A 24,624-nucleotide genomic window follows, 5' to 3' on the forward strand; every position below is an offset into this window, starting at 1 on the left:
CCTGTCCACTGCCGGGCTGGTCTGTACAACTCTGAGAGGCTTCCCATATAGTTCAAGACTACCCTCTTGAAGGGGGCTCAACAGACCAGGATCACCCTGGCTAGCATCCCCGTGAGGTTTGATGGTTTATAATCTAGTGGGGAGGCTTCAGGGGGGGGGCAGGCTGCAGTCTCAATCTCAGTCAACTGGATGGAGATTCTTAGCTTGGACAGCAGGTCCCGTCCTAGTATATTGGTCGGGGAGAAAGGTTAGTGCAATAATTAATCCATTATCCTTTTCGCTCCTATTTCCAGCTCGAGGGGTTGGGAACGTGTGCCTTTGGCCAACGTGGTTTATTGGGGCCAATTTCCTCGGACCTGTTTTTGGTATAACTGTCTATCTGTGGAATCGATCAGGGTTTCCCCTGGGTGAACGTTTGTCTTTGAGCTAAGTGTAACCCCACCTGTGACCTGTCAATCGGTAGGCTCGGGTTTGGGTCGCAGGGCCTGTCTGACGCAGCCACATCTCCGGACATCTAAGAGACCTGCACTGGCTCCCCGTCAACAAGAGAATCACCTTCCGTCTCCTCACCCACGCACACAAAGCCCTACACGATCAAGGCCCGAGCTACCTCAACAACCGCCTCAACTTCTACGCTCCCAAACGCCACCTCCGATTGACCAACCACGCCCTCGCCGCCGTCCCCCGCATCCGAAGAGCGACAACAGGAGGAAGGTCCTTCTCCTACCTGGCCGCCAAGACCTGGAACTCCCTCCCGACCGACCTGCGCCTGACCCAAGACCACCTCTCCTTCAGGAAGAAGCTCAAGACCTGGCTGTTCGAGCAGTAGCAGCCCCCCCCCCCCAAGCGCCTTGAGACCCTCCGGGTAAGTAGTGCGCTCTACAAATGTCTTTGATTGATTGATTGATTGATTGACCACGTATCTCTGACTAGCGGTTGATGAGGGAGGTGACCTTGGGTGAATGCGACAGTGCTGATGAGTTCACTAAATTGTGTACAGTTAAAATGGAGGTCATTGGTATCTTTTTTACTGATATCCTCATTATTGCGCGTACAGTTGTCATAGCGTACATCGATATTGTCTTTACTGCTATAAACATTGCTCTGCATGCACAGATTATGGCATACATTGACATTGTTTCTACTGGTATCAACATTGTCCTGCAAGCACATTTTATGATGCGTATCCACATTGCATTCATTGGTGTGGCCGTGGTCGGACCTGCATATATCATGGTGTGTATTGACATCGTATTCACGGATATTAACACTACCTTCAACTATTTCACTGCTTGTTTGAAGCGGGATACAACACCCAGTTTTGCCAGAGTCATCTAACAGCTAGCTTTTTGCACCAGGCCAATGAACTCTAGAGCCATTGTTAAATATATGTAACACTCGTTTTTGCTTCTAAATAATTGTTTAACGCATCGCTGCAGCGGCTTTTCCCGCTGTGTGCGACAATTTTCAAAAAGCCGCGTTACATGACAAGCTCAGCTCGTCATCAGCATACGAGCGCCATAGCTGATGATGAGCTGAGCTCGTCATCAGCAGCGAAGAGGTTAAGGTCACAGTGCGGTGAACTAAAAAATTAGGCCATAAAAAGCCCTTTAAAAAATAGAATAAACTGAGATAACATTACTTTTGCAGGTAGTCAAATTAAATGGAACAAATGCTTTTGATTCAAATATAGTCCCATCTTTCACTTTCACGTGGAGAAAATAATTTGAATTTGTTTTCCACGTGTGCCCCAGTGCTGATACTGTGTGCTCCAACCTCTATTGCACAGGTGGCAAAAATGATGCAAATGGGTGTGCTCTATTTTGCCTACTACAAAGTTTCTGCAAAAGCAACCCAGACTTTTACTTGCTCCCACCTTCACAAGAATTTCTAGAGAGCAGGAGGGCAGCAGGTCTTTACTTTATCCCTTCTCCCAAGGACCTTACTGGCTGCACGATGGAAACACACCTTACCCTGCACCCGCCCTCTCAATAACCCTACTGGCTGCAGAATGGAAACAGACCTTCACCTGCACCCCCTGCCCTCCCCCCCCAATAACCTTACTGGCTGCACAATGGAAACAGACCTTGCTCTGCACCCATCCCCAATAACCTTACTGGCTGCAGGTTGGAAACAGACATTCACCTCGTGAGTTCCCTTTGGCTACAGAAATGGCGTAGACCCTCACCAACCCGCGTCTTCCCAATGACCTTACTGGGTGCAAGAGGGCTATGACATTCACCATCTTCCATTTTGCTCATGACAGTGATGACTGCAGAAGGGAGACAGGCCTCCACCTGCTTCCATCTTCCCTTTGACCCGATTGGCTGCAGATGGGACACATCCCATCTCCTGCTCCCGCCTTCCCTTGGATCCTATTGGCTGCAGGAGCTGCACAGCCCTCACCTGCTCACTTTACTTCACTGCCAGGTAAACACTGTTGCTGGATTTTCTTTTACATAAAAATCCTAATTAATGCTGGCTTCAGGGAGGAGGAACCCTCGGGAGCTGCACCCAAGGATAAAAGGAGGAGAGGGGCGAATGATCACATTTTAATGAGTGCCTCCCAGGCACAATCAAATAGCAGGGTTCTTGATTTCTTTTTAATCTCTCTTTCATGACAAGGAAAGTATCGTGGTCCCGGTGGGTAGGGGGCGGGGGGAGCTGCCTGGCACATTTTTATTTATTTATTTTTGCAATCTTATATAGTGTGGACATGGCCCAAAGGCATCAGAGCGCTTTACATAGTCAGGAGATAAGTGTTACCGCGGGTTACAGTCATAGGAATTAGACACAGACGGTTACTTTGGTAGGTGAGATCAAAAGAAATTCTGTTTTATTTGGGTTGAGTATTAATTGGTGGTTAGACATCCAGTTTTGAATCTTTAAGAGAATTTTTTAAAGCAGGGCTACATCTTTCGGGGAAGATATTTTCAAGCATATTTGGGTGTGGTCGGGGTATAGATGGAAGAGAATCCCAGAGTTTCTGAGAATTAAACATAGAGGTTCTAGGTAGAAACTGAAGAGGGTTGCAAAGAGGACCCCTTGGTGAATGCTGACTGGTCTCGAGAGTGAGGTGCCCAGAGTACAAAGGAGGTCCAGATGGTTGATAGTAATGAATGCAGCGGCTAATCGCGGAGGACCAGCAGGCGGGAGTTGACGGAGTCGAGAATTCTGAGGGAGTCGTCGACTATTTTCAGGTTTGCAGTTTCTGTACTGTGACCCTGTCGGAAACCTGATTGGAGAGTGTCAAGAAGGTTGTTTGTTCACATGTGTGAGGCTTGTTAGGACGCTACGGAACTTTCCATGACTTTGCTTAAAAATGGGAGTGTGTGGCCCACGGGCCGACAGGCTGGTCCTGGGGACCGCAGTTCTAGTGGCAAAAAGAGATATCGCTGCGGCCTGGAAGGACTCGGCGCCTCCCTCCTTAGCTAAATGGTGCAGAAGCGTGGACTGGAGAAGTGTGGCTCAATGATTAGAGCGGCAGACCCTGATGCAGAAGTCTAGCCCGGGACCAGGGTTCGATTCCCCGCCTCAGGCGGGTCTTGGGCTAAATTTCCCCGGACCTGACAATTCTCGCCTCGGTGCCTATTCCAATCATAGAGTCCCACTCTGCAACTCTGGGCAATAGCTTGCTTAATCTCCACAACGGCCCCCACAACGCTAAGGATGCCTGGCCTCCACCTTGGGGGTGCCCAGGAGTGGACGCCTCACAGGGAAAGCCAGGAAGGGTACCTCAGCGGTATTCGTACAAGTGCCTTGAGACCCTAGCGGGTGAGTAGTGCGCTATACAAGTATCAATTTACATTTCACCCAGGAAACAGGCATCTACGAGGCAAGAGGGTGCCCAAATAAGCATAAGCATGTATGGGGCAAATGGCTGGGACCTCTGGACTGATTATCCGCTGTTCGGGTGGAAGCAGACTCCATACGAACAGATTGGAGGAATCTCTTGTAACTGTATCGCAGTATTTATTCTGTCTGAATGGTGCTGTGTCTATGTTGTTGCTGCTGTTTTTTCCCAAAAAATGCCAATAAAATTGACTATCAAAAAAACTGGGAGTGTGGAGACTGGGTGGTAGTTGTTCTGGTTCTCTGGATCGAGAAATTGCTTTTTCAAGAGAAAGGTGGTTTGACCAATTTTTAGTCGTTCTGAAAAGATGCCCTGTTTGAGTGAGGAGTTCGCCATGGAGGTTAAAATAGCGAGAAGGTTTTTGCAAGCGTTTCTGCTGATAGAACCTGGGATGGCGTCCTGATGATGGTTTGAGGGTTTTACTTTGAAGATTTGTAAATTGGAGAGAAGGATGGCCATGACTGTAGTGCCTTGCATGGTAGAGCCTCAACCCTTTCAAGGAAGCCATTGATGTGCAGTGAGATATGGATGTCTCCACATTTATTATCAAGAAATCCACAAAGTTGTTGCAACGGGCCACAGATGACTTCGGAGCTGGAGTGGTGGAGGGGTTGTCGTCTGTGCAATGACCTCGAACAGGCGCTGTGGTGTATTCTTTGCCGGATTCACTAGAGCTCTGATATGGGAGGAGTTGTCTCTCATGATTCGGTCTTTGCATTGTTTTCTCACTTTGCGAAGTTTGCCTTACTCAGGTGAGATGGCGCTTGCATCCAGTCTTTATTGCATTTTGTTACAATCTTTCTTTCTTCATAAAGCTCTTTAGAGCATTCTGTGTAGGGTTGCATTAGCCATGAGCGAAGTGTGGTGTATTTGGTGGGAGATAGAATTTTAAAGCAATGGGACCCCTCTGTAGAAATATCCGAATTGAGGGGCGCACTGCAGGGCACGGCCCAAACAGAGTGCCCTGAGTGGCGCGAAACTGCAACAAAACATCACTACCAAATTTTATTTTATAAACTCAGATTCCCATGTTTCTGTGTGGGTGTGCATGTCCTCATAAAAGGCCAACCCCATGGGTGTCCTTAAAGGCTTGAAGGGGTCTTCTCTGAGACTCCCACCTCTAATGTTGGCCACCTCCCGCGCCTCCAGCACCCATAAGAGTGAAGGTGGGTTGCTGTGAGTACCACCCCGTCCCGCTGGAACCAGCAAGGAGCAGGCAGGCACAGGCTGTACTGTGGCACAGAAGCGGGGGCATCATTTAAAGGGCACCAAGGGTGTTCCCAACCCTGACCCTATAATCTCCCTTGATACTTCTTTGTTCGACTTTGTTTACTTTAGTGAGATTTTAGAAATATTTTATTAATTGTATACTTATATTGTACAAATGTTCATTCTGTGACTGCTTCGGTGTCAAGTTATGCAATGTCACTGGAGCCCGAGGCCCTGCCACAGACCGTCCAGGTAAGAGCGATGGGGCAATGGGGCCAAGTGTGGGGGGTTTAGACAGACGATGACGAGGGGAAATTATTTATTTCTTACATTTTCCCATCATCGTCTGTCAAAATCTCCCCAAAACCCCGCCACTCTTACCTGCACGGGCCGCAGCTGCTAAGGCCATGACATGTCACCCATGTGGTGTCACCAGGAAGGAGGAAAATGTGTTGTCACTCCTTGCTACCACTAAGTTTTTGGTGAAATATCACCTGTGCTATATTTGATCACTGCCAACTCAGCAAGTTAAGGGCTATTGACAACCTACCAAATATACACGTGTGTGCTTGAGAGCCGCCGCTTCACTCCAAGTCATTACAGACCCTGTCTCCAGGCCTGAACTTTTCAGCTGCAAAATCACTGATTTCAGCTGAAGCATGGAAGCAAAACAAGACCACAACTCCCAGAATGCATTACGCTGTCTAACGGAAGTCCAGGACTGGAAACAGTGTCTGTAATCACTGTTATGTTCCTGAAGGTCCGCCCCCGGTGTCCCGAGGGCTGGACGTGTTGGTCATGTGACCGTCCTATATTAAAAAGAGGTCGAGCACGTGCGAGGACGTTCAGAGGGATACGCGCCGACCGAGCAAGCAAACCTATTCCCAGTGTCCGGCTGAGTTTATTCTAGGGCCACGTGCAAGGCCTAGTCAGGATTAGATGCCCCTGAGTGTAGGTCCCAGCAAGATCTCCCTAGGGCCATCCTGTCCCCAATCACCCGACACAACAATTGGCGACGAGGGTGGTTGTCGATCTCTCGCTCGGGGCGTGGGTGTGTGTCCCTCTTGGGGTGAGACGGCTGCGGGCGCTCCCACGTGCCTGCGGTGCTCGTGCCTTGCCACCACACACCCCCCTGCTCTGCTCGCCTGGAGGAACGACTCTGATCCCTGGCTCTCGACAGGTGAGCGGCGCTGGCTTGCACCTTCCTGCGGCGCACAGGAGCCTGATTGATCGCGCAAGGTGCTCCCCCTGCGGACCCTCCACGCCCGGTGCCGCACCGTGCTGGGCTGCACGCGCGTGAACCGCACCAAGGTGCGCCTGGCGAGGCGCTCCGGTCGGCCCCCGATCCTGCTGCACTGATCGGGGTGCTTCCTTGGATCATCTCCGGGCTGCCCACGGACATCCTTCTGAGCGCCCACGGCGATGGCTAATATTCCGCCCATTGAACCGTTTGTGGTGGAGGGTGCGCCTTCCACTCTTGCACCGAAGTGGAAGGAATGGGTGGACAGGCTCTTCATATTCTTCGAGGTCACCAAGGTCCATAAGGAACAGAAGCGGGCCATGATTCTCCATCTTGGTGGCAAGGACATCCACTCCATTGCCCGCACCCTCACGGAGGCAACTCCTAAAACCCATCACACACTAATCAATGCACTCAATGCGCATTTCGAACCAATGGCCAACCAAGACTATGAACGATTCATTTTTCGACAAGCGCGACAACTGCCAGAGGAATCGCTGGACGCCTACCACTCCCGGCTAAAGAAACTAGCACTAACGTGTGGATTTCAGGATGTCACGGAAGAGATCGGAGGCCAGATAATACAGGGATGCGCCTCTGCTAAACTACGCGAGAGAATACTGGAGGAGTCGGGGAAACCCCTCCCAGACATTCTCACGCTGGGCCGCACAAAGGAGCTGTCCAAGGCCAGGGCAGCCCACATGGAAGCAGCTCTACAAGCCAACGTGAAAATGGAGCCGGTTAATAGACTACAAGTCCGCCCACAGCCCAAATGGGCAAAGCGAACAACAACTCCGCAGGGCGGAGCTTCGGCGCAGTCATGTGGTTACTGTGGAGGCCCAAGACATCCGGCGCCAGAATGCCCAGCACGGGGCAAGATATGCTCCGGTTGTGGAAAAATGAATCACTTTGAAAAAGTGTGCCGGTCCAGAAAGTTCAGCAAGCCCCGCCAGACAATACATACGGTGGCGGAGCCCGAAGGCGCGGAGGGGGGACCCAGCAACAGTGATATGGACGACGACGAGGAGGAGCGATCCGTACACAAGGTGCACATGATCGGCACGGCCACCAGACGCACCAGGACACTACCACAGTGCGCCATACAAGTGGCTGATCAGGACATCATGGCGACCGTGGACACGGGCGCCTCGATAAATCTCATGAGTGCATCCATCTACGGAGACATGGCTACTCCTCCCAGCCTCCGCTCCACTCCGATCACCGTCTTTGCCTACGGTCAGGACGTTCCCCTCCGCATCCGGGGAAAGTTTAAAGCAGCGGTCCGACACGGAGACAAAATCACGCGAGCCAACATCTTCGTGTCGGAAGAAGGTCAAGGCATGCTCCTGAGTTGCCGGACGGCAGAGGACTTGGGGGTGGTCTCATTTGCGTTTGGGGTGCATGAGGAATCGGTGCAGCAACTGATTGCAGACTTTTCTGACCTATTTGAAGGGATTGGCTGTTTCAAGGGTCGGGAAATACACCTGCATGTGGACCCCACCGTTCAACCGGTGGCCCTGCGACACCGTCGTGTTGCGTTCCATTTGAGACCACTGGTCGAGGAAGAACTACAGAAGCTGGAAGCAGCGGGGATAATTGAGAAGGTGTCCGGCCCCACCCCCTGGGTATCACCCATCGTGGTCACAAGGAAGCCAAAGCAGCCTGGAGCGGTCCGGATTTGCGTGGACATGCGCCTACCCAATGCGGCCATCAAAAGGGAACGACATATCACCCCCACGATCGACGACCTAATCGGAGAGATGGCCGGGGCCAGGTGGTTCTCCAAGTTGGATCTCCGGGCGGGGTACCATCAACTTGTACTGGACAAAGAGTCCCGGAACATCACGACGTTCTCCACCCACATCGGACTGCGCAGGTACACCAGGTTGAGTTTTGGGATATCCAGCGCTGCCGAGGTTTTCCAGAATGTTATCCAGGAACTAATTGCTGGCATACCGGGGGTGATCAATGTCAGTGATGACATCATGGTGCACGCAAGAACAATCCCTGAGCACAACCAACGCCTGGCGCAGGTGTTCCGCAGGCTCCGCAGTGCTGGACTCACTCTGCACAGAGACAAATGTGAATTTCTTCAGACCAAATTAGGGTTCTTCGGGTATGTGTTCTCAGCCGATGGCGTCAACCCTGATCCCGACAAGGTTAAAGACATCAAGGACGCACCCCCGCCTACCACTGTCACGGAGGTCCGAAGCTTTCTCGGGATGGTAAATTACTGTGGCCGCTTCATAAGGGACTTAGCTAACCTGACCCTCCCTCTGCGCGAACTAACCAAAGACTCCACCCCATGGAACTGGGGACCTGAGCAGGAAAGGGCATTTCAAGACATTAAGAGCGCACTTTCCAGCAACACCACATTGGCATTCTTTGACCCAAGACACTCCACCCTCATTGCAGTAGATGCCGGACCGGCGGGACTGGGGGCCGTTCTGATGCAGAGAGCTCGAGATGAGGTAGACTGGGCCCCTGTTGCTTTTGCCAGCCGGTCCCTTACGGACACAGAACAAAGATACTCCCAAATCGAGAAGGAGGCCATCGCGATACATTGGGGATGTCGGCACTTCCACTTGTACGTGTATGGCAAGCCTTTCACAGTAGTGACGGACCACAAGCCGCTGCTGGCTCTGTTTTCAGGCACCTCCTCCAAGCCACCCCCTAGAATCGAAAAGTGGATCTTGCAACTGCAAGAATATAACTGCGCCATCGAGTACCAACCAGGGGCAAGGAATCCTGCAGACTACCTATCACGACACCCTAGGCCGGCAACCCCGGAGGAGATGGATGAGGCAGAAGAGACGGAGGCCTATGTACAGTGGGTCGTGGCCAGATCATGCCCGCGCCCCATATCCTTGGAAGAGGTCGTGAGCATCACGGCTCAGGATGCCTGCATACAGCGGGCCAAGGATCTGCTCCGAACGGCCAACTGGCAGAAAGCCAAGGAGAGCTGGAAAGCACTCACACCAGAGGCCCAGAAAATCATGGACAGTCTGTACCACGTGAGGGCTGGACTAAATGAAGACGCGGCGGGGTGCCTTCTGCGAGGGCATCGCCTGGTAATCCCGACAGCCTTGACAGGACGAGTGGTTCAACTGGCACACGTAGGGCACCAGGGGATGGTCAAGACGAAGGCCCGGCTGCGGACAAAGGTATGGTTCCCGCTCATGGATGACATGGTGGAGAGCGTGGTGCGAACGTGTACGGCCTGTCAAGTCACGGGCGACAGCCCCCGTGAGGCCCCCATCATTGTGGAACCCAGGCCACGAGGTCCCTGGGAGAGAGTCAGCATGGATTTTGGTAGCCTTCCGGATGGCAGACACACGCTGGTAATGATAGATGACCACTCCAAATATCCTGAGGTCGAAATTGTCACCAGCACCAGTGCAGACTGTGTTATCCCCAAAATAGAAAAAATCATTGCCACTCATGGAGCCATGAGGGAACTCAGAACAGACAATGGACCGCCATTCCAGGGTCAAGACTTTGCTGAATACCTCTCGTCTCTGGGAACGCGTCACAGGCGCATCACACCGAGGTGGCCCCAAGCCAACGGGGAGGCCGAGAGATTCATGAGGACTTTGAACAAGGTCATCCGCATTGCGCATGACAAGGGGCAGTCAGTGGAAATGGCCATTTTCACGTTCCTCCGAAGTTACCGCCAGACCCCGCACTCCACAACTGGGGTAGCTCCCGCGCATCTCCTCCTAGGAAGGGTAATAACTGACTCCATCCCCCATCACCCTCAGTGGGCACCTGAGATGATAGATGAACACGCAGTGGAGAAGAAAAGGAATTCTGCATGTGACAAGATCAGTAAGAAACGCCGGGCTGTGGCCCCCCACTTCAAAAGAGGCGACCTAGTGCTTATCAGGAATCGTGCAACTGGTGGCAAGTTCAAACTCAATTACGAGAAACGACCATGGCGAGTCATTGCGGTAAGAGGCACCCGCATCACAGCCACTCGAGGACGAGACAGGGTGACTCGCAATGTGTCTCATTTCAAACTGTATCATCCTTCAAGCAGCGAGCCAAGGCGCCAGCAAGGCGGCGAACAAACCGAAACTGCAACTATATTGCCGATTGGTGAATCAACATCTCGGCACGAGGTCAGGCCGAGCAACGAGCATCAGGTCTCTAGCGAAGAAGTGGGAGGTGACGCGGAGGCCCTGGAAGAGGCCCCAGATCCGGAGGGGGTCGACAGAGAGGCGCCAAGACACGAAGTGGAGGTTGGAACGGAACTGATGACTCATCGGGGGTCCCAACGCCAGCTACGTGACAATCCCACCCCCTCAGGCTGGCTTAGATATTACTTCACGTAAGACTGTTCCCATTTACATATATGCACGTGATGTTTGAACTGAATGCACTGGCATCTAAAGGACGCTGAAGGCCTCGGTCCTAATGTTCCCGAGTGATAAAAGTTATGGTTGAAGTATATTTCTAATGTTTGCAGTTGTTTTGGTTTTTCCTTATTTTAGGAGGAATGTTATGTTCCTGAAGGTCAGCCCCCGGTGTCCCGAGGGCTGGACGTGTTGGTCATGTGACCGTCCTATAATAAAAAGAGGTCGAGCACGTGCGAGGGCGTTCAGAGAGATACGCGCCGACCGAGCAAGCAAACCTATTCCCAGTGTCCGGCTGAGTTTATTCTAGGGCCACGTGCAAGGCCTAGTCAGGATTAGATGCCCCTGAGTGTAGGTCCCAGCAAGATCTCCCTAGGGCCATCCTGTCCCCAATCACCCGACACAACAATCACCTTGTGGGAGGTAGTCACGCTAGTGTGCACACCTTAATAAGTGTAAAGTAGGTATAAAAAAAAAAAGAAAGACTGACACAACGTTTAACATATTTATTCACAAATCATAAGTATTTGGAGAAAAGATACCATTTTTGCAACTTAAAGAATGGAAGGTATTCAGTAACATACCAGGTCACGAAAGAGAGTTTCGAACAGATGCGTTAGAGCCTGAGAAAACTCTGCAATCTCCACTTTTGTAGGGACTCTGGTCGGCTGCAATTGTTGGCGTCATAACCAAACAGTTCACCTGGTAAAGATTGTTTTTATAATTAAATGCTTTGCACCTATAACAACATTAACTTGCAAACACAACATTGTATTGAAACTGTATTTTTCAGGTTTAAACTGTGTCTTTCTCCAATCTGTATTGAAGCCATGCATGGTTCTTTTGTGTTTCTTGGCCTCTTTAGCCTCGTGTAGCCTCCCCCCCCCCCCCCCCCCCCCCTAGTAGAGACACTTCCAGCATTCCCATCTGGTGTTAACCTGGGCTTCTATTGGAATTCTCTCGGGCAGATTATCAAGCCCATTATCGCCGTTTTAGTGGCAGTTCCCTGCCGCCAAAGCAGCGATAATTTTAACGCCGTTCCTTGATAATATGCCTCAGAGTTCTTTAAATATTGTTTTCTTTTAATTTATTTTCGATGTTGGTGATGTGTGGGGGTCTATGACAGACATTTTCCAGAGAAAGGTTGTGTTTATGTTTTTCAAGTCCATGCAAGATGAATTTGGACCGGTCTCCTGTGCGCTGTCAGAGACCTGCCGAAGAGGGCATTGGTCACCACAACTCATTATTTTACAAATTAAGCACTGCGCCTGAGGGGTTACCAGTGGGCTCCGCAGCATTAGATGCCCGCTTTACCAAAAAAGGACTTTTCCTCAAACGGGAAAGACGAGCCGGCTCTGTTGATTTCAGATTTATGGTAAACATGTAAACGGGGCCCTTTCTTGGTGCCAATCAAAATGTGTAAAATGCACTTGATCTTGTTCTGAACACAACAAAGCTTTCCTGTCCCCAAATATGTCACTGATGGTAATTTGAGTTTGCACAGTGCATTATTTATAAGACCCTTCCGTCTTGGGAGAGTCACTTTTTGTGTCGCCCCGGCGGTTCAAGCGACAAAATCATATCTATGAGGCGACGCAAAGTCACTTTGCGTGTCTTTGGACGGCCTAATAGATATGGAATAAGGCAAGGCAGCACAAATCGCTGCGTTGCCTTACTCTGCACTCGGGAGGCATACCATGGGCGTTGCGGCGGGCGTTCCCACGCAACACCCATGGATTTTGATGCTTCCAAAGATTTTCAAGACCATGTAAACCCGGGGAAGCGCCAAAACCTTACGCCTGCCGAGGTGAGGCGTAACGAGGAGAAATAATTTTATTTTTCTCAGTTATTCTTCTTTCCGTGTGCGCTGCATTCTGCAAAGAGAAAAACGCCTCCCAGAATTGGTTTTGTGCAGAAAGGTGCCCCTTCCTGTACAAAGCAATCCTGTCAACAACACAGGCACCCGTGCCCATGGTGCAAGGGTGCCTACGTTGGCGCTAGGCTGCCGAAACAGCTCCACCGCTGGGGGAAGGACAAGAAGGCACGGTATTGGATCAATACTGTGCATTCCCGCCCTTTCACTTTGATGTCTGCCCTACATCAACGCCCATACATGAGGGCATGTATCTGTTACCCAGCTAGGGTGGTTGTTCATTGGACAGTCTTGGAAGGATGAAAGGCGGAGCCATCCTGATGAGATTGACAGACTCCAGCTGCTCTGTGGGCTGCATTTCCTAGGCCCAGGAGAAATTACCAGTATGCAGGTGCAATTTGGTGAAATTCCACCACTACGCCACATGGCATTTTATTAGGTTGGGGTAATGCAAACATTTTAGCCGATTAACACAAGAACAAGACAAACAACCATAACGCAAAGGGCACTTGTTTTTTTTGCATTATTTGTTAGCATGAAATGCGTCCTCACATCCAAAACGTGAGACGATGCGCATTGCACCACAATATAGGGCTAAATGCTGGTTTTCCATTTCACAAAATTTCGCATAATTTTTACTGAATTTCTCAATATTAAGCAAATTCCGTGAATTTACCCCCCCCCCCCCCCACCCTCAGCATTTCTCCAGGGTATTGTCCAGCACAGCACTGCGGGTAGCAGTGCTGTCCGGTCCATTCTCCGCGGTGTCCCAGGGCGCCTGATGCTGTCGCTTCGAAAGTCTGTCTTGTTTTCCTTTTCACTCCAGGTGGTCAGGGCGGGTCTGGGAGTAAATGTAATATCACTCGAGAGTTCTCACACTCACTCATGGTTATATTCAGCCAGAGGAATTTCTACCATTTAAATCTCGATAGAGGAGCAAGAATAAATGAAATTACGAAATACGCAAATTATGAAATATTTGATTTAATTCACAAACAAAAAAAATACAAAAAACTAAATCGTAATTTTAGGGGAAAGGTTTTGTAAATGTGGTTTTATTTCTAAAAGACGATTAAATACGCCGGACTCCAGTATTACAATGTCCTTTTTTAGGTTTCGCTGGGGGGCGGAGCCGTTAGGCTCCTCCTCCAGAGAAATCTATTGAGTATAGTAAGCACTATGGAACACGCCCCCCCGTCCCATTGGCTAGCTCCATAAATGGAGCCTAGCCATTGGACGAGGGGCCTGTCCATCAATGCCGGACCAGACACGGGGGCGTTCCCGAGATTCTTTGGCTTTTGCCGACGTCACGCGACGCCGGGAACGCCCCCGAGTCTCCTCCGGCCGGGCCGTGCTTGCTGCTGTCCTGGGCATCGTGAGTGTTTTTCCCCCGGCACGTTTCCCGCCTCCCTCCCGCCGTTCGTGTTCTCTCCCGCCCCCCTCACGCCCCCTGTGTCCTCTCCCGCCCCCTCCCGCCGTCCGTTCCTCTCCCGCCCCCCCCCGTGTCCTCGTAGGTGCTGCCGCCATTTTTTTTATCCGCCCGGGGGTCAACCGGCAGCTGCTCGGCACCTTGGCCGAGACACGAAGGGGCTGCGACCGCATTGGTGGCTTTTCGGAGGCTCGTCGGCAGAGGCGCGCTCTGATTGGCCGCTGCAGTGGGCCTGTCCCCGTGAGCTGCGCCGCCGTTGGTTGGAGCCTCGCCGCGTCATCAGGATCTGCCCCGGGAGCCGCGCTGTGAGTGGCTGACTCCGGGGGAACCCTCGACGTCAGCGGAGGCCAGTGGGAGCTGCGACGGGGGCCGTGCCTGCGAGGGTGAGTCTTTGGGAACACGTGACGGTCGCTGTCTGGGAGTCTGCATGTGGCGCACAGGTATGCTGATGAGAAACTGGGCAGCATTATGGGCACGCGAGGTGAGCTCGACGGGCGGGTTGTGGGGGCAGAAGGGGCGGACTCTGAGGGAACGCGTGGAAAGTGTTGGTGTCAGAGTTGTGCGCCACTGTGCCTACTATTTCCAATCTCGCTGCACTTGCAGTGATAATGTTTTTTGCTTCTGTGCTGAGTTCACTTCTGACGCAAATCATCATTGGCCCTATAAAGTAACATAACTAGCGCAGGGGGATAGGAAGTCCGTGCGCTGCATTCACGTAATACGACCGACATGCCACGTAATGACAAGCCATAAACCTATATGTTTCACTCAGTGTATTTGTGCTTTGCTTAAAAAACACATACCGCCTAACATTCAGCATGTGACGCACTTCTATACATCATAAAATACTATACTATGCGCAAACACATCATGCAGTTTGGGAATCGAATATGGCGAATGAAGGCTCATTGGAATGTGGTTTGTGACATCCAGCTCTTCCTGTGACAGAATCATAGAATCAAGAGCTATGGACCCTGTGCTAAAATCAAATTAATGACGCCATTAGTACACTTCCTTACCGCTTGCAAAGTGCCCCTTTGGTTGCAGAGACATCAATATTATCAGGACCGATTTGAGTGACGGGGCATTTGTCCAGCAAACTGAGATGCCGTCTCTTATCCGACAGGAAATATTCAGTGTTGCATATTAACATATAATACTGCAGTTTTTATATCTGAATATTCAACCACGCGTAGCAGTATTCGGCTGATTATAGAATGTCCATATTTCTGTTGACAAACACAAATTTCAGAGGCCGGCATTGGTATTTTCGAGAATTTAGCAGGTCGTGTGTTCTTTGGTGGCCGGAAAAGGGAGTGACGTCTGAGAGTGCAGTAGGATGTGTTTAGCATTGCAGATAGCTGTGAGTTGGAAATGAACAGAGCAGCAGCATGTCAGCGTAGCGACACCAAGGGAGGGCCTCATATGGGTCTTCCTGTCTGAATGTGGGTGGCGTGCCTGCTGGTGGTGCGCAGTGGTTCAGGTTGTGGTAGAGCCTAGTGAATGGCAAGCAGGGACTTACTAGTTATCAGGGTTGGACGTTCAAGTTTATCTTTGATTAATTCTTGGTTTGAATTTGACTGAATAGTTTTAAAGTAGACAAGATACGTTTTTAGGTCTGGAGTTAGCTTTGCTCTTTTGATTTTCCTAAAATGATATGTACAGTACAGTTACTCAAGGGGCTTTCAGCTTCTCCTCATCATCCATTGGTTTGATATTGTGTCATTCACATTTTTCTTCTGCCCACTATAGAGCACAACTTGTGGCAAAGGGTCAGGCAAGCTTCACCCCTTGGCTAACTTCACTGAGAGTTGCGCCATTCTGCCCTCTCAGAAGAAGCCTATCCACACACAAAGTAGTTCTCTTTAGTGCCCTGGGCTACCATGGCAATGTTTGATTTCTGTTACCCAGAAAGTATTTTTGTTATTAGCCATTTGTTTGTTAGACGGAGGAGGGCCACCAGCTTCCTCAATATAAAGGTTTGTAAAAACGATGGCAAAACAAAATAATCACTGACTACACCAAAAGGCTGGCAGCAGCACCACACCAATTGGCTTTCCCAATGCTTGTTTAGTATGGAAGCCATCACTGAGGAATGGCAAGGCTAATGCTCAAAATAGCTAGCTAAATCGAGAGTAATCTGGTATTTCCCTCCATTGTGTACACGTCATTTTGTATTGTCACAGTTTCCCATTCATGTTTACAAAAATTTGCTTACGGGGATTGGACGAGTCTAATACCACTCCCTGTGTACCTCTGCTGCCATGTTTTTTTCTGTGACAAAGCAATAATCAGTTTTTCTACTGCATGCAACCTTAGGCACAAGGTTAAAATTGCTTGTGACATTTCTACCCCACCTATGATTTATGATAAGTGGCCAAGAATTGAGGGATGACATTTTATATTGTTTACTGGCTGACCATGCGCAAGGCTCATGTATGGCCAGGTACATTTTTACAGTAAGACAAGAAGTTAAAAAGTATTCGACATTTCGAAGGCACCATGGTGGGGTGTCAGAGGCATATAAGACTGCAATTCGAAGCCATCTCTCACTTTTTATACCTGTAGCTCTCACGCATTATAACATTCATGGCAATTCATTTACTTGTTGAAAAACTCACCCTTTTAAATACACCAAACAAGTGCAACCCTTGTTTTAAAATGTCTTTTTGACTAATTCATATGGTCAGTTCCTAAATACATGGAAAATATTCATGTGAATTACCTTAGTAAAATAACTTGAATGTTCTTTCACACTTCCATTTGAAATAATATTTATTTTTTATAGTGCTCTGTTAATCAGGAGGCCTTTTCAGGACACCAGTGAAAACAAAATATGATCACAAGCTTCTTAGACCCCAGCATGTTGTTTATATAGGAACATATGCAGTGAGAATTTTGTATTTACCTGCATATTAAATACACATTACTACATTTTTATTTCACCTGTGACTGTAATAGAGGGCAGAAGAAGGCTGTGAAAGTGCTTCTTATGATGAAGTGACATTGATGCGCATTGCATATGCAGATTTTTCCTTCTCCCATTGTTATGGTGATTTGGTGCCTGCGGTCAAGAAATGACCAGCTTGAGTGTCAACCACTGGTTATTTGACACTACACAACATTGATAAATTAGGGCTTGATGTACCAAGATTACATAAAAAAGTGATCACAATTAGCTCACCCAATTTTACAAATACAATTTGATTTTGCATACAAACCTAGATACAAATAGGTTGATTCACAAAACACAAAATCACAGGGGAGTGCATAGGGAGTGCATGATAAGTGCAGAGTGCATAGGAAGTGCAGAGTGCAGAGTGCATAGGAAGTGTGGAGTGCATACAAAGTGCACAGTGCATACAGAGTGCTGCATAAAAAGTGCAGAGTGCATAGGGAGTGCATAGGAAGTGGAGCGTGTAGGGTGCATATAGAGTACAGAGTGCATACAGAGTGCTGCATAGGGAGTGCAGAGTGAACAGGGAGTGCATATGAAATGCAGAGTGCAAAAAGAGTACTAGGGAGTGCTAGAGAGTGCCAAGTGACTGCAAAAAAAAGGTAATGGCAATGTAAATGACAATGCCATTTACTTATCTGTTTTCGAAACAAAAACATAAATACAAATTTTGGCATATACAATGCCAATAACTCTAACTTTTCCAAAGGCGAAACCATTGCATTGTAAATGCTTGTTGTTCCTAATGGTGGCTTTTTTTGTAATCGCACAGCAGTCGTTCAAGTGATGCCACCCACTTGTGCTGCTGCATTCTGTTGCTGTATTTGCGCGTGTACATTGCTTCAGTATGTGTACATATATGTACTATAATAATCTGCTAATATCATTGAATTTTCTGAACAGTAGTGGAGGGCCCCTGAGGGGTCATTGCAGACCCCAGGTTAAGAGCCATAGTTCTCGTGTGTGCACCTCTGGTGTGCATTGTGCATGTATGTACCAGACGCCATCTTTGAATCTTTGATTATTTTATCCTTTCGGGGCCCTGGAAGGTAGATTCGTTGTTTTCTTTAGGGGCCCCCATAAAAGGTTGTTTCATGATTTTCCTGAGAGCGCCAAAGTGTAGCATATTCCATGTATGGTCAGGGGCCAGCACACAGGGCAGTGTCTTGTCTCCCTGCGGTGCCCTTGCCAGGGCAGGCAGCATGCCTCTGACCAGTGGCCCATGCAGAGTGTCACCACTCTGACACTGGTCACCTCAGTCCTCTGTACCTCTTGTGAAAGGTGTCTCTGTACCTCGCACTCACCTCCACTGTGTCTCTCTTGTAGGTCTACACCAGGTACGGAAAGTGCTACACCTTCAACGCAGACAAGCGCCACCCGAAGATGACCCGCCAGGGCGGCATGGGCAACGGCCTGGAGATCATGCTGGACATCCAGCAAGAGGAGTACCTGCCCATCTGGAGGGAGACCAGTAAGTGTGCGATTCATGTTCACTAGTGAGTGTGTGCTTGCACGTTCACCTGCATCTTTGTGCTTCGTGTTATCTAGTAGGAGTGTGCTTGCACGTTCACGGGTAACTGTGTGCTTTGAGTTCACTAGCAAGTGTGTGTTTGCACTATCACCAGTAACTGTGCTTCAAGTTCAGAAGTAAGGGTGTGCTTGTACGTTCACCTGTAACTGTGTGCTTCATGCTCAGTAGCAAGGGTGTGCTTGCACACTCACCAGTAATGTGTGCTTTATGTTCACCAGCAAGAGTGTCCTTGCATGTTCACCTGTCAGTCAGTCATTAAAACTTTATGCGGGTTATTACAACCATAAAAGTATACACAATGCATTTATAAAACTTTATAAAAACACAAAATATGTAAAATTTGTAAAATTGCAATTTCACCTGTAACTGTGTGCTTCATGCTCATTTGCAAGGATGTGCATGCACGTTCACCTGAAACAGTGTGCGCCATGTTCAGCAGTAAGGGTGTGCTCGCACTATTACCAGTAATTGTGCTTCATGTTCAGCAGTAAGGGTGTGCTTGCACTATCACCAGTAATTGCACGTCATGTTCAGCAGTAAGGGTGTGCTTGCACTATCACCAGTAATTGCGCGTCATGTTCAGCAGTAAGGGTGTGCTTGCACTATCATCAGTAATTGTGCTTCATGTTCAGCAGTAAGGGTGTGCTTGCACTATCACCAGTAACTGCGCGTCATGTTCAGCAGTAAGGGTGTGCTTGCACTGTCATCAGTAACTGTGCTTCATGTTCAGCAGTAAGGGTGTGCTTGCACTATCACCAGTAATTGCACGTCATGTTCAGCAGTAAGGGTGTGCTTGCACTATCATCAGTAATTGCGCGTCATGTTCAGCAGTAAGGGTGTGCTTGCACTATCAGCAGTACTTGCGCGTCATGTTCAGCAGTAAGGGTGTGCTTGCACTATCAGCAGTAATTGCGCGTCATGTTCAGCAGTAAGGGTGTGCTTGCACTATCATCAGTAATTGTGCTTCATGTTCAGCAGTAAGGGTGGGCTTGCACTATCACCAGTAACTGCGCGTCATGTTCAGCAGTAAGGGTGTGCTTGCACTGTCAGCAGTAACTGTGCTTCATGTTCAGCAGTAAGGGTGTGCTTGCACTATCACCAGTAACTGCGCGTCATGTTCAGCAGTAAGGGTGTGCTTGCACTATCAGCAGTAATTGCGCGTCATGTTCAGCAGTAAGGGTGTGCTTGCACTATTACCAGTAACTGCGCGTCATGTTCAGCAGTAAGGGTGTGCTTGCACTATCACCAGTAATTGTGCTTCATGTTCAGCAGTAAGGGTGTGCTTGCACTATCACCAGTAACTGTGCTTCATGTTCAGCAGTGAGGGTGTGCTTGCACTATCATTAGTAACTGTGCTTCATGTTCAGCAGTAAGGGTGTGCTTGCACTATCACCAGTAACTGCACGTCATGTTCAGCAGTAAGGGTGTGCTTGCACTGTCATCAGTAACTGTGCTTCATGTTCAGCAGTAAGGGTGTGCTTGCACTGTCATCAGTAACTGTGCTTCATGTTCAGCAGTAACGGTGTGCTTGCACTATCACCAGTAACTGTGCTTCATGTTCAGCTGTAACGGTGTGCTTGCACTATCACCAGTAACTGTGTGTCATGTTCAGCAGTAAGGGTGTGCTTGCACTATCACCAGTAATTGCGCGTCATGTTCAGCAGTAAGGGTGTGCTTGCACTGTCATCAGTAACTGTGCTTCATGTTCAGCAGTAAGGGTGTGCTTGCACTATCACCAGTAATTGTGCTTCATGTTCAGCAGTAAGGGTGTGCTTGCACTATCAGCAGTAATTGCGCGTCATGTTCAGCAGTAAGGGTGTGCTTGCACTATCACCAGTAATTGTGCTTCATGTTCAGCAGTAAGGGTGTGCTTGCACTATCACCATTAATAGTGTGTCATATTCAGCTGTAAGGGTGTGCTTGCATGTTCACCAGTAATTGTGCGTCATGTTCAGCAGTAAGGGTGTGCTTGCACTATCATCAGTAATTGTGCTTCATGTTCAGCAGTAAGGGTGTGCTTGCACTATCACCAGTAGTTGCGCGTCATGTTCAGCAGTAAGGGTGTGCTTGCACTATCAGCAGTAATTGTGCTTCATGTTCAGCAGTAAGGGTGGGCTTGCACTATCATCAGTAATTGTGCTTCATGTTCAGCAGTAAGGGTGTGCTTGCACTATCACCAGTAATTGCGCGTCATGTTCAGCAGTAAGGGTGTGCTTGCACTATCATCAGTAACTGTGAATCATATTCATTAGCAAGGGTGTGCTTGTACGCTCATCATTAATTGTATGCTTCATGTTCATTAGTAAGGCTGTGCTTGCAGGCTCACAAGTAACTTTGTGCTTCATTTTTCCTAGTACGGGAGTGCTTGCATGTTTACCAGTAACTGCACGCTTCATGTTCACAAGTAATTTTGTGTTTTATTTTCACTAGTAAGGGTGTGCTTGCACGGTCATTAGTAACCGCTCGCTTCATGTCCACTAGTGAGGGTGTGCTTTCATGCTCCACTGTAACTTTGAGCTTCATGATCACTCATAGTTGCATGTTAACCAGCAACTGTGTGCTTCGAGTTTACTAGCAAGGGTGTGTTTGCACACTCACCAGTAACTGTGTGCTTCATGTTCACTAGGGAGTGAGTGTTTGCACGTTCACCAGTAAGTGCGCACATTCAACAATAAGTGTGTGCTTCATGTTCACTAGGGAGCGTGTGCTTGCATGTTCACCAGTAAGTGTGTGTTTCATTTTCACTAGTAAGGGTGCGCTTGCACGGTCATTAGTAACCGCTCACTTCATGTCCACTAGTGAGGGTGTGCTTTCATGCTCCACAGTAACTTTGAGCTTCATGATCACCAGTAAGGGCATGGTTGCATGTTCACTAGTAACTGAGTGCTTCATGAGCAATAGTAAATTGTGTGCTTCCATGTTCATGCATGTATTTCTAGCAGACCATGGCAGATTCCTGCCGGTTCTATTAATGATATAGCGTGAATTTCTTCTTAACATTCCAGAAATCTTGCATTGTATCATGATTTTGTGTCTCTTTTCAATAGCCCTTATATACAATTATGCACCCTCATCGAAATTAATGTATTTTAATTTTAAAGTCAAAAAAAGGCTGAAATATATTGATTATTTCTGGGCTTACTAGCTGTAAAGTTGGATTTTTACTAGCTGTAAAGTTATTGTGCCAATCAGTTTTATCGATAGAAGTTTTGTTGGAAAAGAAAACAGAGCAATATGTCCAGGGTCACTCGGTGTCGTCCAGTGAGCCAGGCTGGGCATGCTGTGTCCTGCCCTCTCTGAGGCCTCAGTCTAGAGTCGCCGCCAAACAATAAGCACCTATGAAGTTATTTGTAAGGAGTGCCCCATGTTTACAGAACCCTTTCACTGTCGTAAACCCTGCGACGCACAAAACCACAGGGTTTGGATCACAAAAGGGCTGTTCTTTTAAAAAAACGTTCCCATTGGGAGAGGAAATGTGGAGCTGGAGGTCTGATGTCCCTTCCTGGCCTCCGTCCATGAATTCACAGTCAAACACAGGAAGTCCTACCTAAAATCAGAATTAGAAGCGGTCAGAGGAGCGCCCACCACCCCCTGCCCCCTAATTACAAATCACAATGGCATGTTGCAGTGGTTGTTGGCTGCAGTTGTGGTCACCAACCACTGATCAGCTGCCAACCCCTGAGACGAGGAGAGAAGTGACCCGCAGGGGGCAGCCTGCACCAGGGCGAGCAGGCAGCGGCCCCGCCATGCTTACCTGAACGGGAAGCACTTGTTTGAAAGGTTGGACTTGTGTCTTTAATGAACACGCCTGGGTTGATTATAGGTGAATATGTCAAGGCCACGAGGGGTTCCATCATCTTGTGTGTATGGACCTCCCCGGCGCCTTTGACATAGTAGTTGCATCGGTACACCTCGCCCTCCCACAACTGTCACCGCCCAAATGATACACAGACAAGTAAGTTGGGAATAAGAAGTTGCAGGTTTATTTGTGATACAAATAACAGAGCGGGTTTACTGACAGGCGACCCCCCTGAGCCCCGCCACCCCTCGTGGCAGGGCGCCTGAAGTTGAGCCAATGATGCGGACACAGTGGCCCTGGCCAGGTGTCGATCCTGGGAGGCACCAGCCTCCCACCGGTGGACCTATCGTCCACCTGCCCCACCCTCCGGACAAGGGAGAGTCAACTCACACCTTGCCCATCCAGGCGGGGCGTTATTAGCAAACCCCCGGTTGTTCAGGCTTACAACCGCCCTAAGGACTAACGGGGTGCCGTTGAACCAAGTCCCCAAGAAGGGCCCCTCGGCTTATATATGACTCATCGCTGTGCATTTGCACGTGGGCTTCAGGTCCTGTTCCTGCGCCTGTCCTGCATGGGGGATCGCCCTGTAACACCTCCTGCAACCTGAAAGAAACATAAACAATATTAATAAACCCCCCTCACCACTTCCCCCCTTTCAGCGGGTGAGCGGTAGGGAGGGGAGCTGAAATTGCGGGCCTTGCGTCCGGGTCGTGGGGTGAGGGAAAGGGCCTAGGAGGGGCTAACGGGCCTAAGGCTGGCGAGGGACAGCCTTGCGACCACAATGGTGGAGGGGCAGCAGCAAAGAGGCCGCCGTGAAGGAGGAGCTCACCTAATAACCTCCCAAGGAAGGGAAGGGGTGGCCTGAACTAGCGTGACCCCGCCTCCCCGCCCCTTCCCACCCAAGGGCTGGCCTCGGTTTCCTGCGCCCTACTACGGGGTTTGCCCTCCCATGGGGTCCCTTGCAGGGACATCGGGCATCCTTCATAGTAGTTGCATCGGTACACCTCGCCCTCCCACAACTGTCACCGCCCAAATGATACACAGACAAGTAAGTTGGGAATAAGAAGTTGCAGGTTTATTTGTGATACAAATAACAGAGCGGGTTAACTGACAGGCGACCCCCCTGAGCCCCGCCACCCCTCGTGGCAGGGCGCCTGAAGTTGAGCCAATGATGCGGACACAGTGGCCCTGGCCAGGTGTCGATCCTGGGAGGCACCAGCCTCCCACCGGTGGACCTATCGTCCACCTGCCCCACCCTTCGGACAAGGGAGAGTCAACTCACACCTTGCCCATCCAGGCGGGGCGTTATTAGCAAACCCCCGGTTGTTCAGGCTTACAACCGCCCTAAGGACTAACGGGGTGCCGTTGAACCAAGTCCCCAAGAAGGGCCCCTCGGCTTATATATGACTCATCGCTGTGCATTTGCACGTGGGCTTCAGGTCCTGTTCCTGCGCCTGTCCTGCCTGGGGTTGCCTTACCACCTTTTCCACAGCCTTGGGCGTGGCACCCGCTGCGCCCAGGGCCCCCACTACCTAGCCTTAGTCCTACTCTATCTACACCCCGATTTTTCTAGCGCTTCACCCAGGTCTAATAGGAAGATCGCCATGCCCACTTTGGATAGGTGCACCCCATCAGATTCCCGACACCCAATGGATTTGGCGTGCAGCAAGCCATGCCTAATGAAACCTACCCCTCTTTTTTCGCTGAATTTCCGCATTGCTGCGTTGACTCGCCTGTGAGTGACTTCCAATGCCCCTTGTGATACTGCCCCATGCCAAATAGGTCTGGGGGGGTATTTCTGGCCAGTGTATGCTGCACTGTCCTAATTCGCCGCTCAGGGTGCTCAAGTCCTTCCTCATCCCTCTGTGCTAGGAGCCCTCATAAATTAGATATGAAAGACATCCACTAGTTCCCCTGGGTTGCAGGTATTCTTTGAATCGCGGCTCAACCGCCTACACAATGGAGAACTCCAAGATCAATGCAAACCGTTTTATTTCCTTAAACTGGCCATATTCAGGGCTTGCTTCTAAAGCAGCTATCTATTCCGAACCTATCCCGAAGCTCTCATAATGATGAGCCCTTAAGGTGTGCCCATCTGCTTCCAAGCGGAGGTCCTTAGCCAATCACCCAGGAGCTCCGGAGAGGATGGGCTTCCAACCTCCTATAGCTTTTCACCGGTTTAATGGTTACCTGAGCATTTAGAAAGAGCTCATGTCAGATCATTCAAAAGGTCTGGATGGGCACAATTTGAACATTAGAAATTAGGAAGTGGCATGTACACTCAGCGTGTGGGCTTGAATAAAATTGGATAATAAGTTTTTACATGGATTAATAGTGATTACGGTGAACTAATAAACAATTAATTGCCTAGCAGGCACA

General features: G+C 49.5%; 1 protein-coding gene across 2 annotated transcripts in view; it reads left to right on the top strand.

The window, feature by feature from the left end:
* ASIC4 (acid sensing ion channel subunit family member 4) overlaps positions 1-24,624 on the top strand; it is a 1,255,094-nt gene that overhangs the window by 1,141,370 nt on the left and 89,100 nt on the right. For both annotated transcript variants that reach the window (XM_086954413.1, XM_086954412.1), the window contains exon 2: positions 18,242-18,386. In XM_086954413.1, the coding sequence (XP_086810539.1) occupies positions 18,242-18,386 (145 nt within the window). The remainder of the gene's footprint in view (positions 1-18,241; positions 18,387-24,624) is intronic.

Source organism: Lissotriton vulgaris, chromosome 2_1 (genome assembly GCF_964263255.1).
Source record: "Lissotriton vulgaris chromosome 2_1, aLisVul1.2, whole genome shotgun sequence".
In the NCBI taxonomy this organism is placed as follows: Eukaryota; Metazoa; Chordata; class Amphibia; order Caudata; family Salamandridae; genus Lissotriton; species Lissotriton vulgaris.